Source organism: Carassius carassius, chromosome 24 (assembly GCF_963082965.1).
Source record: "Carassius carassius chromosome 24, fCarCar2.1, whole genome shotgun sequence".
Lineage (NCBI taxonomy): Eukaryota > Metazoa > Chordata > Actinopteri > Cypriniformes > Cyprinidae > Carassius > Carassius carassius.
The window spans coordinates 4,262,779-4,279,141 of NC_081778.1; the positions used below are offsets into that span (position 1 = coordinate 4,262,779).

At 35.6% G+C, this 16,363-nt stretch overlaps 1 protein-coding gene across 1 annotated transcript in view; it reads left to right on the forward strand.

The window, feature by feature from the left end:
• LOC132102733 (glutamate receptor ionotropic, kainate 3-like) overlaps window positions 1–16,363 on the forward strand; it is a 165,140-nt gene that overhangs the window by 103,914 nt on the left and 44,863 nt on the right. The window contains exons 5-9 of the mRNA XM_059507360.1: window positions 1,804–1,857; window positions 5,927–6,097; window positions 9,715–9,858; window positions 12,148–12,255; window positions 15,223–15,336. Coding sequence (XP_059363343.1) covers window positions 1,804–1,857; window positions 5,927–6,097; window positions 9,715–9,858; window positions 12,148–12,255; window positions 15,223–15,336 — 591 coding nt within the window. The remainder of the gene's footprint in view (window positions 1–1,803; window positions 1,858–5,926; window positions 6,098–9,714; window positions 9,859–12,147; window positions 12,256–15,222; window positions 15,337–16,363) is intronic.

Consider the following 16,363-nt stretch of genomic DNA (forward strand, 5'->3'; position numbering starts at 1 on the left):
TTGCCTCTAACTGTGCCACTTGCAGGTCATTAAATATTTAGCCATGATCATTGATGTTGCCTATAGTGTATAATAGTTCATCCATTAAGTGTGATTTTTATTTTTCGGGGCCATTATATTTCTTATATTTTATCAGCCTGAAATATAAATATATAAAGCACACTCTGGGATGTAATTTAAAAAAATTGCAATGTAGAAATAGCTCTTAAAAAAAAAAAAAAAAACATATCCAGTGCTTGAGATGTGAAGGGATGATTTAAGTGGTGCGTTCACAAACTTGTCCTTGCAACAAAACCAAAGCTCATCTGACATCATCGCAACAGATATGGAGGATGTCTACCTTGGGTCAAATGGAGACTGAATATACTTTTCTATTTATATTGATGACAAAAAACACTGTCCAAACAGCTACTGCTTTAAACCTTGTAGGTTTTTCAAAGGATCTCCAGACAGTATTTGCTCTTCATTTCATTCTGTGTTGACGCTGCTGCATGTATCTTCCAGGTTTAACTGTAGGCTGTTTCATTTTACATTTGAACTTATGAAAAAAAGTTGTGTCATTCTCTGTGGCCCGAGTCCTCTTAATAAGCTTAGTCCTGCGGTCACCTGTCTACAACCTGTCTGCAGCTCGTTTTTCTCTGTCAGCCTCTCCTGAACTTCTGTTGGTGCATGTACTCCCCCTCAGGCCAAAGAGAAATAGGAAATGCAGTCGGACACAGAGTCTGTCTGAGCGTCTGTTGACTAAATCCCAGAAGTCTTTAAAAGGCAGTCTGCGCTTGTGGGTGTGAGTGTGTGTGTGTGAGGGACTGGGAGATATAGAAAGTACAGGCATAGACATAGAAGGGGTTATTTCTGCAACCCATTGTAAGAAATGAAACAGTTTCTGACTTTTCCACAAACTTGAGTGATTACGGTCTAGAAGAGGGAAAGACCTCAGCATAATCTTGAGTTTTCCTCACGGCAGATGGCATAATTAAAGCAGACATACTGTATGAGCACCAAGGGAAAAGTAACCATTTGTATGAACATTTGAAGGAAATGTATTGGGAGTAGCAATGACCAATTTATAAAGCAATTATTATGTTTTAGTTCAGGAAACGGGGGCCCTATGATTTCCACAGTGCAGAACATATTAACAGAATCATGTAATCCAGACATAAAATTGGAACCAAATAAGAATGAATTCCATGGAATTTGGCCAAATTTGGATTTATAAATCAAATGCAGGGCTGTAAACACACACAGAAATAAATAAATAAACAATAAAATTAAATAAATGATAATTAATTGCATCCAAAATAAAAGTTTGCAAATAAACCATTATAATGTAATCCAACAAACAAATAAAATTAATATATAAATAGGGCCCTACAGTAATAGTAAATTAATTCTTATCCTCCTGTTGTTACAAACCTTTTTGTCGAACGTCCCTTTTCTCTTTTATTGTTTGCAAAAGACATTGATATCTTTTGCGTTCAGCAGAAGAACACAAGTTATATTTGGAGCAGCATGAGGGTGACAGGATGTTCATTTCTTTGGGTCATCTATCCCATTCAGGGCCCTTATCACGATTTGAAGCTAGCTGCACTTGCTGTTCTGCTGTATGATACGGCAAATCAGAGAGAGAGACACTGATCAATCAAAAGAGTTTAATAATTCTTCATTGTTCCGCTTTTTTGATTCAATCTCATTTGTTGTTCATTGTTTGTGTTGGATGCCATAATGATTGCAAATTACTCTGACATGGCATAGTGGCCTTTTTCATTATTTTGTTCTACCTCCCTCCCCTTCCTCTTTCTCCAGGCCCAGATGATGGGGATGATGACAGAGTACTATCACTACATCTTCACCACTCTGGTAATGTACCGCAGTACTAACAGCAAATTAAATATCATTTGTTCTTGTGCTGCTCCCACTTTATTTTTTGATGAATGGCTTTTAATTGCAGATGAGCTTTGGATCCAGTCTGCAATATCAATTTCACTTAAAAAAAAAGGCTTAATAGAGTTTCCGCCACCCCAGTGTAAAACATTAGCCCTTCCCTCAAGCTCAAATCAACAAATCGTCTTTGAAAAGCCTTTTGAAAGGCAACAACGTGATTGACTTGTGTTCCACCTCTGGATTTTAAAGCTCAGAAGTCTAAATTGCAAATCACAGTTTTTTGGAGATTTCCTCCCTGTTGCAAACACTATTTCTCTCGAACACATTTTGGTGTTGTTTCTAAATCAAGGGAGCTGATTCACTGTCCACTACTAAATTGATGTCATTTAATTATTTAAACTTAAACTTCACTTGGTTTTTGGAACAGAGTTCAATTGGCTTTCAAATGCACCTTATGTGTCAAGCATCTGAGTTATGAGTGAGGTTTACTGATCCTTGCTAAAGGCTTGATTACTACCCAACACACTGAAAACTAATCAGCTGTGTTTTTCATTAGACTATTAAAATTTTTAGCCTATGTAAATTGATCTATGATGTTTTCACATGTATTGTTCATTATGATAAATCGACCGAAACTCTTGTATTTCACTGGAAGACAGTGTAAATGAATGTACTCCATACTGATGTACCGCATTATCTGAGTGCACTATGTGATATTGTCAGTCAATGTAGGTATTTGTGCATAAAATGTGGTTCTAGAATGTGCATGTATATACGATTGCACAGAAACTGAACAGTAAACGTTTATTAAACTAAACTAAAGTGTAACAATTACATCTTGTTCACACAAAATGCAAATGGTCATAGATGTCATTCAAAGTGTAAATATAAGTAATATGCTGTATATATATATATATATATATATATATATATATATATATATATATATATATATATATATATATATATATATATATATTTACACTTAGCGTAAATAGTTGCAAAAAAAAAGAAAAAAATATTAATAATAATTAAATTAAATTAAATTAAATTAAATTAAATTAAATTAAAATTAAAAATACTAAATCAAGCATTAAAAACCAAGCGTAATTTTTGGTGTGGGTGACCAATGATATCAGATTTACATGCTCAGACATGTAAGACAATAAAATAAGCAATGTAGCTATTTCTGTTATGATATATATTAGGTACACAAAAATGACAGTTCAGTTTTATGCCATGGCAGAAACCATCTTAATGCATGCACTTACCAGAAAATAATTCTGCCCCACTGTTTAACGTCCATGAACAGTTTAAACTATGTTTTAAAACCTGCTTAAAACGTGTTTAAATTATAAGCTTAGCCTATAAATCATGACGCCCTTCAATCAATGATTTATGTATTTCTACAGGATTATCTCCCAACCCTGAAATTAATATAGTTTATTTAAACACAAAAACAATATACTGTATATCCGGTTAATAATCAAACTAACCTAAAATCTGTGTGGACGATGACACTGTTTTTTTTTCTGATCTGTGACATCAGAGGGTCAGTTAGAATTTTTTGAAGCATCGAAAATACATTTTGATCCAAAAATAGCAAAAACCACAACTTTATTCAGCATTGTCTTCTCTTCCGTGTCTGTTGCGAGAGAGTTCAAAACAAAGCAGTTTGTGATATACGGTTCGCGAATGAACCAGTTCACCAAATCGAACTGAATCATTTTAAATGGTTCGCATCTCTAATACGCATTAATCCACAAATGACTTAAGCTGTTAACTTTTTTAATGTGGCTGACACTCCCTCTGAGTTCAAACAAACCAATATCCCGGAGTAATTCATTTACTCAAACAGTACACTGACTGAACTGCTGTGAAGAGAGAACTGAAGATGAACACCGAGCCGAGCCAGATAACGAACAATAGACTGACTAGTTCACGAGTCAAGAACCGGTTGCATCGGTTTTCGGATCACCAGTAGTTCTTTCTAACAGTTCGATTCAATAAACCAGTTGAAGAAAACGGTTCACCGGTTCTTTTGCGCTCAACGTAATGGCGTCATTGGCAACAATTGCCCTTGATTCAAGCCTAAAATATCTTAAACTGTGTTCCAAAGATAAACGGAAGTCATGGGTTTGGAACAACATGAGGGTGAGTTATTAATGACATAATTTTGCTATTTGGGTGAACTATCCCTTTAACAACAGAGTCCAAGTTTAAATTTAATTACTATAATATATTTATTTTTAAATATCACAAGAAACACTCAACTTAAAAAAAAATGCAAACATGTAAATTGCACAATTTTCTTTTTTTATTAACTTCTAAATTATATTAAAAAAAATTGCTGTTGAAACATATTCATTTACACTGTGCGTCTCATAATTCATTTCATAACAGATTTATTTAACATTAAATGATTAAGACATCACTTACAGTTAAAGTAAAATATAATGAGTATATAGTCTAATATTTCACAAAATGCGCTTCTCTAGACTTTATTTATAGAGAACTAATGAGCTGTGGACACTGATAATGACTTGACTGAGGTAAATTAATGTGGCATTTTGTTTACAAGCTGTTTTATTGTCATCTTTCTGTGGTTGAAACAATGAATGAGCGATTACTTGAGGCATGAAATGTTCATACATGTTTATTTCGCGTTAAAACTAGTAGCAAAGAGGAAGAGGCGATCGTGCTGCTGTTTGAACTGTGGCATTTATACAGTGATCTGTCGTGCCACATAAAAGAGCATCAAAACCAAGAGAAAAAGACATAATTTGAAAGATGAGACTTTGTTTCCTATCAAAAGTAACAATATATAAAACTTGAAGTTTCCAATGAAGTTTCATTCATGCAGTGATTAAAACAATGCTGTATTTGTTTGGTACACATGCGTAATGAACCGAAAGAACATTTTCAGTACGAATACGTGTACCATTACACCCCTAATATGCATTTACAATAATCCAACTAGAAATCCACTGCATTCTAAGCATTTGAGCATCAATCAACACTTATACGCTTATGCCACATTGATACAGTAAAACATTAAAATGGAAAGAAGCCATAAAACAGACTTCCATCATAGCATCTACATTTAACAAGAAATCATTTATGTTATAGTTCAAAAAGAGCTGTTTCTTGGAGCCAGCCATTTCTGCATGTGTTTTTCATGTTTCTCTCCGAACAGTTCTAACCCCACAGGGTGTTAATGAAATAGTCTATTATGTTCTACCACATTTCTTCACCGCCCCCACCTTCCCAACATGTTTGGCAATATGTAGGATGGTACAAGAAACAGACCGACTGTTCTCAGAATAACACTCCAGACAATAGCATGCGTAGTGTGGGTGTGTGTTGGTATTGTTTCTGGAGTGTTAATTAGCCTCAGCACATTATATGAAGTTCTTTCAATGAACACTGCTCATTTTGCCATTCATTTTCAGATTTACAGAACCCCTTGTTAGGTGTCTGTGCCTTTTGCTTTGACCTCATAAGACAAAAAGATCTTGATTAATTTACACTTAATCTTAATGCTATTTTCCACCCAAGCAATTTCATTTTCAGAGTATTTTTCGTCCCACAACACTGCATTGAGAATATGAAATGTATGAAATCCTTTTTTTAAGAATCCACACTGTTAAAATCATTGAATGCCCAGAATAGTGATACATTTTTAGTGTCAAGTCGGCATTCAGATCGGTGTGAAGTGTTTACGGTTCAATTGGCTGGATGGAAGTAATGGAGACAGAGGAAATAACTGTTTCAATCAGCTATTGTGCGAATGACTCCTGGCTCACTGTCTATGATATCATACATGCTGGCACAGAGGTCTACGTCCCACTATGCTTCATCTGGCTGTACCCAGGCGGCCTGGAAAGCACATTATTATCCTTAATCTCTTTTATTTTTGCTCTGTCTATCTTCTTTTTTCTCCTGCTTTTATTAGGGACAAAGATACAAGAAGCCTCTCACCCAGCAACAATGAAGCTCAATTCTGGCTGGTTAAATGAGATCCTTTTCTCTATCTTTCCTTTAGGATCTCATGGCCATAAACCTGGAGCCGTACCGCTTTTGTGGTGTCAATATGACTGGCTTCCGCATCCTAAATGTGGACAATCCTCAGGTTGTCTCCATTGTGGAAAAGTGGTCCCTTGAGAGGCAGATTCCCCCAAAACCGGACTCTGGTCTCCTGGAAGGGATCATGACGGTATGCTTCCATTTTCTCTCTGAATGTCACCAGCTATTAAAAAAAAGAAATGGCACATTAAACAATGGCACAAAAGCTTTGAATAGGTTCCACTTGTATCCAATCTAATCCATAGCCATACATATTCAGTTAATCTCTACTCTTAAAAAAATAAACTCTAAAAGAGCTATTTATTTCTTAAAATATTCCAAGACTGTGAAATGTTTCAGATGGATTTGTTGTCTGTAATAATTATAATTACCATAGTTGGGAGAGTAATGGTGGTACTCAAATACAGTATCAAATACTTGTTTGCTAGGTAATAGAATCCTTTAGACTGCGGCAGGTCAGATTTAATAATCCCAAATGGTATGCCTTATACGCTGCCTTTATTGAATACCATGATATAAAGACTGGTTTTAACTGCATGGCTTCTGATTATCTATTAATCGGTTTCACAGTAGTTCAAATACTCCTACGCCGTTCTGTAGAATTTCTGATTATTTTAATTTAGAGGAGTACTGTTATCATACAACCACACTCACACACACATACACACATCCACACATGCATACACACACACACACACACACACACACACACACGCACACACACACACACACTTTCAGTGCTACCATTTCCTTTAAATTGACTTTTTGTTTCATAAATATTAAAGTGTACTTTGTCTTTTGTGTAAGGTTGAAAACCCTGGCATATGCATCTTAGATGGCATTATTGTATTTGGAACAGCTAACAAGACTGATGTGAGGCATATAGTTTCTACCACATCCATCTCTGTGTTGAATGTTTGAATACAGTTCATTTCAACCACTCATTTTAATCATCCCAGCTATTGAATAAATGTACTTTTCCATCAGGTCTAGTGTTCTCAACACTCTTTTTACCCACAGCTCTCAAATCACAACATCGTTTTGCCTGGTTACAAGAAGCCTATGGCAAGGTCGATATAAAGGACATCTCAGTGAACACATCTTCCTGCGGACATGCTTGATCTAGAGTAGCTCACATTGCCTGAACAAGCCCTCATCTCTCCAGAAGATTGTTACAGTAGGATGTGTTAAGGATGTGAGTTTGGGCAAATGGTGTACCAGTTTTTTTTCTTACTTTTTATTAATTGTCTGAAGTCGTTGCAGACAAAATCAATCCAGTTGCTTTATGGCTGATGACAATAGCAGAGCTGGAAAATTACATGTTTTTGTCTATATTGAATATTTTGGTTCTTGCTCGGGTGAACAATCCATCTCCTGGATGGCCAGCATTGTGAAGATTTGCCCCAACACACGAGTACATTTTATTATATATATATATATATATATATATTGAAGGACTTGATTACCTGGTTCATGTGTGTTTTTAATTGTGGTATGAGCTAAACTCTGCAGGACAGTGACCTTCCAAGAGAAAGATTGGACAACCCTGGTATATGTTAAAGGGAATGTTTTAAGAGCTGAGAAAGAAACTGACTGAAGAGGGACCAGATACATCCTTGCTGAAAGCCACAGTAGATGTTAAAGTTCTTTGATGAGCTGAGCTTGGGGGATCAAAAACCTTGGTCAGATTTGTGAGGTACAAGGTTTTATGCTGCTCCCAGCATTTCTCCTGGAGTCGGTGAAGCTATATCATGCCCATATTTCAATCTGTAAAATAAAACTTTTTAGCCTGTCATGTAAGGGAATACATTGCCAACTTAGATATTCTTTGCAGATAGTTTGCAGACACTTGGAAACAGAGATGGATAAATCCAGTCTAGGAGGATCACATCATCCTACAGTTGATGATATTTTATTATATAGAGTAGTTTAAACTCTATAATAAAAGTATGTGCAGTTCATAAAAGTCTTAAAGGGGTGCTGTCCTGCAGAGTTTAGCTTCTTACCTAATCAAACACACCTTTATAAATCAAACCTATTTTTTGGGGGATTACTTAAATATTACAGACAAATTATGATTAGGGATGAAATAGTCAATGGCTCATTTAGTATCTTAATTGGAGTAATTCATTTATTTGAGAACGGAGTTTATTTCATTACTTTTGGAGGTGTGTTTAAGGCAGCGAAGGTACATTTCCATAGTTCTTCTTGAAATATATTCTGATGTAGGGCATCCTTATGCCTTTTTATAAATTCTCTTTTTTACTTCTTTTTTTCTGAATCTTACATGTTAAGGTGTTCAGCATTTTCGTTCAGTTTTGAGAAATGCTTTGGCAGTATTTGAGTTTACAGCAGACTGGAAAACAATGTTATGAAAATGGAGAGAGAACAGACTTAAGGATGCAGTGTCTGACAATCCTCATGTTTAGTTGTAGCCTGTTCACTGTAGACTGAGTGTGTCTCAGTGGGAACTTGTGGTTGGTTTTGGCTCAGAAAAATGACTTTGTCTTGCAAAGATTGTGGAAAGAAATTAACACCAGTCACAGTGTTTACAGATGCTGAAATGGTTGGAGGACTAAAATCTCTTTCTCTTGTGATATACTTGCTTGATGGACCCTGCAGATAGATTCCCTTATCTGTGTCCATCAAAATCAGGACTCCAAAGTCAATATGAGAGGTACAGGTGCCACCAAATTCTTCAAAATGGTAGCACCTACACCTGATTAGATAGAACTGGTGCAGGGAACATAAACTAATAATAAAGGACAAATAATGTTCTTTATTATTAGTTTCTGTTCCCTCCACCAGTTCTATCTAATCAGGGTTTGGTGCAACCATTTTGAAGAATTTGGTGTTTTCAACATCAGTACTGTTTCATCTAGCTTAAAATCACCAAGACATCTGGGTTTTGTAACAGAGAATCCTGTGCTGTATTCAAATGCTCCTCACTGGATTGCGTAATCGAGATCAGACCGCAAATAAACATACCTGCTCAAATGACTATCGCTGTTTCGTTCCACTTTTGGAGCATTTGTCATTTGATGTTTCTCATCAAAATAGCAATGCAAAATCAAAGAGAGTAGGGTCAACTTCGGAGCTAATGAAATGTCAACAAAACAGCACAAAGACAGGCATTACCATATAGTCACAGTTTGAAGCAATGCAATGTCAAACCAATGTGTAAGCAAGCAAAGCACTGAATTCTGTATGATTTACAGTACAAAGATAGAAACAATTAGTTGTCAAACAATTATTCTTCTACAGTTATTATTTTTCTTTAATTATTAGACATTTATACATGTAGCATTGGTCAGTTAAAGAACAACTATGCATCACTAAAAATAGCCTGTAAAAAAAAAAAAGTGCAATACATCTAAATGAAGCACTTGCTTGTTAGCAACTTATTAAAACAATAAGTATGAACCATGGAAGTTTTGGCACACAACAATGACATGACAATTTTGCCATGAAACATGAAAACTTTTCCTAATTCCTTGAACCCATCCCCCTACCTCCTCCTCCTTGAAGAACAACAAACCATTTATTCATGCACACTGTCTCCTAGCATAAGACTTGAATCAAATGGTGAAGACTTCTCTTCTTTTAACATTTTGATTCAACTGTGCTAATGGTGCTGAGCAGTGGCCTAGTTTTCTGTTTGACAAGGTTGTCAACTGGTCAGCTTTAACACCCCTCCCGCTTGTCGGATCCTTTCAGCTAACATATCGCCCCCTGTATTTATTTCAGACAGATGCTGCTCTGACGTACGACGCAGTCCACATTGTGTCGGTTTCTTACCAGCATGCGCCGCAGATGACTGTCAACTCATTGCAGTGTCATCGCCACAAACCCTGGAGGTTCGGAGGACGCTTCATGAGTTTCATTAAAGAGGTAATGACAATCGCTCGTGGCACTGCTGTCACAAACACTTCTGCTCTCCAGAGACAAGATAAGATATATAAGATATTGTTTAAATAACAGAGTATCAACTTCTCTGCTGAACACTTGTCATTGATGCCTGTTGAAGCTCATTTTAAGTGGTTTTCTTTTTATTTGTGATTTAAACTGCATTGTTTTATACATTGACCCCAAAAAGTATCTGCACACTTTAGCGATGGTTGCAAAAATTTTTAAGTGAATATTTTGTATCATTATCTAAGTATTTTCAATACTTTTCAATATTTTAATTTCCATTTTAAAGAAAGATAGTACAAGCACACTAAAAAAAAAAAACATGACATTTCTATTGTTTGTCTATTGACTTGTAAAACCTTTATAATGTAATGTAATCACTCTAACAAACTTATAATTCCACATGTGTTAATTCATAGTTTTGATGCCTTCAGTGTGAATCTACAATTTTCATAGTCATGAAAATAAAGAAAACTCTTTGAATGAGAAGGTGTGTCCAAACTTTTGGTCTGTACTGTATTTATATATATATATATATATATATATATATATATATATATATATATATATATATATATATATATATATATATATATATTAATCTTTTTTCACAGGTAACACACATTCAGCACACAGTGAAAATGACATGAATGCAACATAGAAGCAAATTGTATGGTTTGAAATTAGTGTTGAAAGTTTTTCAATCAATTTTTTTTTCTTTTTTTTTCTTTTTTTAATAGCACAACTCTCCTGTCAATTTGAATGGTCCGAATATTACACGAGTACACTCATGTTTATGCAGCCTACAAATGCACATTTCAGAGGATATCATAATTGCAGTTTTTAAGGTTAAATGTTTATTATATAATATAAGACTTGTTTAAATGAAATACATTATTGGCGATTGGCAAATGCAGAAAGCAGATGAGAATGTAGCTTTGTGTGCTCAGTTCTCTGCAATGTCAAAATAAAAGTTCAACATGCTGTCAAAATTTCTTTAAAGAAAATTTAAGAAAATAATAATAATAATAATAATAATAATGATAAACAGTACACTATATATGCGTGGTACCTGTGGTATCTTTCTGTGAAATAAATAACACTCACTCTGATAGTTTTGTTATCAGTGACATGCCTATACTTCTAATCGTGACCTAAATGTCCAAATACCTTTACCAATTAGTCATTAGTAAATAACTTTACAACTGATACATTCCACATCATTATTCAGAGGCTATCTTTGGTTTTAATGGAATCTTACCTGATAAACTATTACCATTCACCATCCATTTTAATTGCCTCATTTAAGTGCAGTAGATAAGCTGATTGCAGAAAGTTTGCATTCGTTCTCTTCTGGCCCTGCACTACTAAACTCACAGTGTCCCACTTTCTCATCACCGTGTGCTTCGCACGCAAATGTGCTCGTCATAATCAGCTCTTATTTCAGCTCACAAGAGAGACTTTGATTGGGACTCATAATAGGCAGATTAGAGTTGTTGAACACAGCTCTGTGGAGCGGCGTGTATGAGAGAAGAGCAAAATGAGGGCCGTGGAGTTGGCGTGGAGAGCATTGTCTCTTTGGCATAGCAGAGAACACACATCTTCTGAACAAGAACAGAGGTGTTTCATTTGGAAGAGGCTATGGAGAGAGCTTGAGATAAGTGTGTGTTTTTCAGGGGAGGAGCTCTTTGCTTAGAGGCCGAGAGAGGAATGGAGAGGAGGAGTTGCAATGTAATTTTTTCTGTGTCTCTAGAGATTGTTGCAAGTGAGATGGTCGTTAATTAGGACAGAGGTCTTGGGGGAAGATGTATTTGAGGTGCTGGGACATAAAATGTAATTAAAAAGGAAATAGAAGCTGTTTGTGTGTGCTTATGAGGAAGTGTATTAGGGGGTAATGTATGTAAGCACAAGTATGTTTCCCCGACATGGATGAGAATTGAAGAACTGACTCCATTTCAATTCATGAATGTGAATTTGAATGGATTTGAACACACACTGCAGTATGTTGAATTGGATTTATCTATCTATCTATCTATCTATCTATCTATCTATCTATCTATCTATATATATATATATATATATATATATATATATATATATATATATATATATATATATTATACTCCAGTTCTGTCTCCTTTGTTGATTGAAATGAAATTCAAATTGGGGGATTTAATTTGGATTGAAATAGCATTCTCAGTTAAATTCTGAACATTGCACAACCCTGGTGTGTTTAAATTGTTGACCATCTCTCTCTGCTCTTTCAAGTCTCACTGGGATGGCCTGACAGGACGACTGTGCTTCAACAAAACTACAGGTCTGCGCACCGACTTTGATCTTGACATTGTGAGTCTTAAGGAAGATGGCCTCCAAAAGGTAAACCACCACACAAACACATAACAACTGTCTCAAATCAGACACAACATAACTCCCAAACAAAGCACATATAGGATAATAATGCTTTTGCTATGTCTCCATGCTTTTTTGCACAGGAGGAGGGATAAAATGATCAAAAGCTGTTTTCTTCCGCTAATGCTTGCATGTTAAACAACTCACTGTTGTTTTGCATAGTCGATTACGCTAGAAACATTCATGCTGCCAAAGAACAAATATGAGTCATTGCAAAGGATTGTATCTTCCCTCAAATAACCTTCTGATTTCACAGTCTAGCATACTGAAACCTCTTGTACGTTGTCTCGTTTGGTCCCCATTGCTGTGAAAATGTAGAGCAATCTGTGTCTTACGTTTAATTTACCTCCTAACAAGGAAGCAAATGAGGTGTTTAAACATAAGCATAAGTTAGTGGATCATAAAGCAAATTGGATTAGTGTACAAAGTACTGTTAATTACAAGCCTTCATTAATGACTGGCTGAAGTTACACATAGCATGCTTTTGTGCAGTCATGAGGTGTAAATATGACTGCACTAAATTAACTTTCATTTAGAAGTTTGAATGTCATAATGTAGACACAAAATTTGACCATGATTTCTGTAATTTTATTATAATACAATGTTGTCATTATATATATATATATATATATATATATATAGAGAGAGAGAGAGAGAGAGAGAGAGAGAGAGAGAGAGAGAGAGCGAGAGAGAGATAGAGACAGAGATAGAGAGAGAGGGAGGTTTAAACACATCTGGCAACTGCAACCATGAAAGCATGCAAAGGTTTGTTACAAATTTAATTACCAAATTAATATTTAATTAATAAATTACAATGAAACATTTCAGGATAAATAGCCAACTGTGTGAAAGCAAACAGACTTTCTGTATTACATTTTTATTTGAGCAGAATATCTCAGTAAATATAGCTAAACTCCAGCTTACATGTTTGCCTGTATTTTCAGCTCATCAGCGTATTTTTCCATAATGTAGAGAGTGAGAGAGCAAATGCCAGGTTGAGAAGTTTAAGTAAACCACATGACAGAATTTTTTTTTTTTTTTTCAAGGGAGAAACAAAAAAGTACTCTGATTTGGGGATTTAGGTGTATGACATCTGGCAACCCCAACCATGATCGTTTCACTAAAAACCAACTTAAAAATATCACCAGCTCGAATTCGGAAGCACAAACACACACAAAATGATAAAACCCATAATTCCTGTAGAGAACTATAATGCAATTCCCAGTAACATTCACATGTTTCTCTTAGTAGGCCACATATTTAACTTTTCTGTAAGTAGCTATTCAAAAAAATCTAAATATATACAAAGGATATTAATCTGCATTTTAGACTGGAATAAGTAGTTTGAAGAATCTGTTCATTTTGAGAAGGCCAAGAAAGTCTACTGTCAGCAATGTGAATAAATAATTGTGCCTTGTCCTGATAATGACTTTTAATGAATTTAGTTAATCGCAGTCAATTTGCAATTACAGAACCTCACCCTATTAAGTGGCGTAGCATATCATCTGAAATGTACATCACCTAGAATTTAGCCAATCTGTAACTAATACATGTGTCAAGCCATATGCATTTGTTAGGCTCTGCATCAGGTGAGTGGTGTTATCGGGTGATTGAGGAGATTTGCCAGTCTTGTTGCTTTATGCATATGAGAACAGTTGTAGTGTTGCAGGAGGGGGCAGTGGCACACGTCCTCAGACAGAGATGGATACAGACAGCAATGAGGCCATTTGCAGTAAAGATTTGTTGAAGAGTGACTGAACAATATGCATGACTTCCTTTTTTTCTCGCTGCAGAGGAATGTTTGTGCAAACTAGCTTAATTTGCCCAGATTCCCTGATATTAGAGGCAATATTTACAGTACAGCTATTGCAACTGCTGTCTGCATTTTACTGTGTAAATGTTTCCTTTGTGTTTGTACAACATATAGTGTGTGTGTGTGACATATCAGGACACAACTCTGTATAATGACATGGGTATGACACAGGTATTACAAGGAGAGGTTGACTTATGAGGACATAACCAATGTCCCCATTTTTAGCTTATAAATCATACAGAATTAGTTTTTTTGAGAAACTAAAAATGCACAAAGTTTCCTGTGAGGGTTAGGTGTAGGGTTGGTGTAGGGCCATAGAATATACAGTTTGTACAGTATAAAAACCATTATGCCTATGAGATGTCCCCACTTTTCACAAAAACAAACATTAAAAAATATGTATATATATATATATATATATATATATATATATTTTTTTTTTTTTTTTTTTTTTTTTTTTTTTATTGTCGAAGGATGGTTAATTTGAAAGGCCAAAAACACATTGCAAGAATGCAATCTAACATAGCCTCAAACATTTAGTTATTAGCTATTAGCCATGCAAGACTGAATTCACACATAGTTGCAAAACTTCCATATTCAATTCATACCAGAACACAAGTACGTGCCCTGTAATTTATATTTTTTTCTGTACAAACATATGTTTGTTTGTTAATTTATTTTTTCAACTTAGAAATGAACTAACAGATGTCTTGTTTATAGTTGATGCTACATATTAAGTTGGAATAGGATTTTTTTTAGTCACAAACTATAAATAAATACATAACACCTCCACAATGTTAGCAGATTGTTAATCATACCATAAGTTCTGCCTTTTCCTTTGTTCAACATTTTGTGTTTGCAAAATTGAATTGAAAAGCAATCTCCTTTGGTGGAATTGCCCTTCCTCTATGTTAATGTATTCAGAGTGCATGCAAGGGCCTAGCTACTCATGAGCCCAAGTACAGACCTATTGGCATAAAAACAGAAGAGCCAATCAACTAATGCCTCTGGATGAGCTCAGCACAGGGCTGCTAATGCAGTCAGATGGGCTATTGCGATGTGGGTGGGTCACACAGTTAAGTGAAACATGCACTGACTACATAAAATTCATCTTTTTTTAGGTGGGGAAGTGGAGTGCATCTGGGGGGCTGAACATCACAGAGGGACCCAGGCAGAACGGCATGAACATCACTGACTCGCTTTCCAATCGCTCTCTAGTCATCACCACCATCCTGGTAAGGTCATTGAGATGCGTGTGTGTGAAGGAGAGTAGTCTTTATCATTCTATGTCTAATTTACTCTTTTTTTCCCCAAATTTCACTTTCTCTTCGAGTGTGCTTTACCTTGTTTCAGGACAGCTTATGGGCTGCTTTTCAAGTAACAAAATGCACATGCTCCAGATTCTCATTTCCTCTCACAGAAATGCCAAATAGCTTTGTCCCTTTCAGTGAGTCAGTCTTTAAAATAAATTGCCCTGGCTGAATCAACAACACAAGATGTCTTCCCCTGTTTAAAAACATAGTTTGAGCCATCTATTCGGACTGCTTTAGTAAGCAGAATAACAATTTTGATTTGGAGATAGCAGCGACTCTCAACACATTTTGGCCAGTTGAATTTGGAAATAAAACTAGAGTTAAAGGAATTCTGCCATGACAACTCTCAGTTTACCACTGTAAGATACATGGCGATGTTAATGTGTTTGGTCTTTGAGGAACAGATCTGCTACACTGCTGCTATTGTGGCAGAGCAAGTATCAAGACTTGCTACTACATAATACAATTCCAGTCAAAATAGGAATTATAAGAAACTATAGCCGTGCCATTACCTTAGCATATCCAACATGTATCTGTATACCTGACAAAACTTGATACTGTGGAGGACCAGGGATTTTGGTCTCTTGAAGGTCTCTTATTCACTAAACTTTCCCTAAAAAATGTTGTGAAAAGTACAGTTGAAAAGTTTGAATTGTGCCAGAGCTCTTCCCTCACAATCCTATATATAACAAATTAAGTGTATTAGCAATCATAAATCAAATAAATTTTTTTTTAAAAGGACTTTTAGGAGTGTAAAGTAAAAAAGGGCATGTGCTGTTCACAGGTTGAGCCCTACGAGTGTTTGCCCAGAATAGAACCATTCCCCAACCTAAAATGTATGCTAATCGCAAGTTACATTGACGATAGTGGACCTGACATAACTACTCTTATAAAAGCAGGCCACATAGTAAAAACTGTTCACACAGGATATATTCATGCAGCAGAATGT